Below are 739 nucleotides of genomic sequence, written 5' to 3'. Positions count from 1 at the left end.
TAATCATTTTTTTTTAAATTCTTGGTTTTAGAGATGTGATGACTATCTCATTCCTTCCCTGACATTTTAGCTCAGAAGGCGACCTCATTGGTATGCAAGGTGTTTTTGTCGAGAAAATTATTTGCTTGCTTCAGAAAGCAATTAATCAATCACTGGACTGTTTTACAGAAAGGGGCGGTGATCCGAGAAATAAACACTACTTTCCCTGCTTACCAAACTAAAATCCAAACCAACCAACCAAACGGATAAACAGCACAGCTCGTCAATAATTTCTCCCTGTACTGGTCCAATCATGATTAAAAGGAAGAATAGCAGATAAATGTGTATCCTAGAAGAGATTAGCAGTACCATTTATATAGTGTAAAGTCATGCAAACCATGCTTAAAAGGAAGCAGCTTCGTTGTGGTGACATGGGGAGGAAAAGGCCATGACAAGCCCCTGCCTGGCTGGGGGGCCACCACGCACATGCATGCATTTGATGCAGCCACTGGTGACGTCACTGGTAAGTGTCGGGTGTGAGAGCAAGTGAGCTATACAAGTCTGTCTACATTACAAGGAGGAGTCGGCCCATGACCCCTTTTAAATGGGCTTGTTGGAGGGGGTCCATATCGAATCAGAGATCCCGTCGCCTGTGGATGACAGAGGCATGGAGCCGCTGGGCGTGAAGGGGTCCGTGTCCGTGTCTGTCTCACCCTCGGCGAGGTACCGTTTCTCCCTCATCCAGCTCGGGCCCCCGCCC

The 739-nt window shown here is 47.2% G+C and overlaps 1 protein-coding gene across 1 annotated transcript in view; it reads right to left on the bottom strand.

Moving 5' to 3' along the window:
* Positions 1 to 579: 579 nt before the first annotated feature.
* KCNQ3 (potassium voltage-gated channel subfamily Q member 3) overlaps positions 580 to 739 on the bottom strand; it is a 39,712-nt gene continuing 39,552 nt past the window's right edge. Inside the window, exon 15 of the mRNA XM_011373829.1 lies at positions 580 to 735. Coding sequence (XP_011372131.1) covers positions 580 to 735 — 156 coding nt within the window. The remainder of the gene's footprint in view (positions 736 to 739) is intronic.

The sequence above is a fragment of the Pteropus vampyrus genome, unplaced genomic scaffold (genome assembly GCF_000151845.1).
Source record: "Pteropus vampyrus isolate Shadow unplaced genomic scaffold, Pvam_2.0 Scaffold232, whole genome shotgun sequence".
Lineage (NCBI taxonomy): Eukaryota > Metazoa > Chordata > Mammalia > Chiroptera > Pteropodidae > Pteropus > Pteropus vampyrus.
The sequence above is the reverse complement of the archived record's forward strand: the minus strand, read 5'-3'. Positions and strand labels throughout refer to the sequence as shown.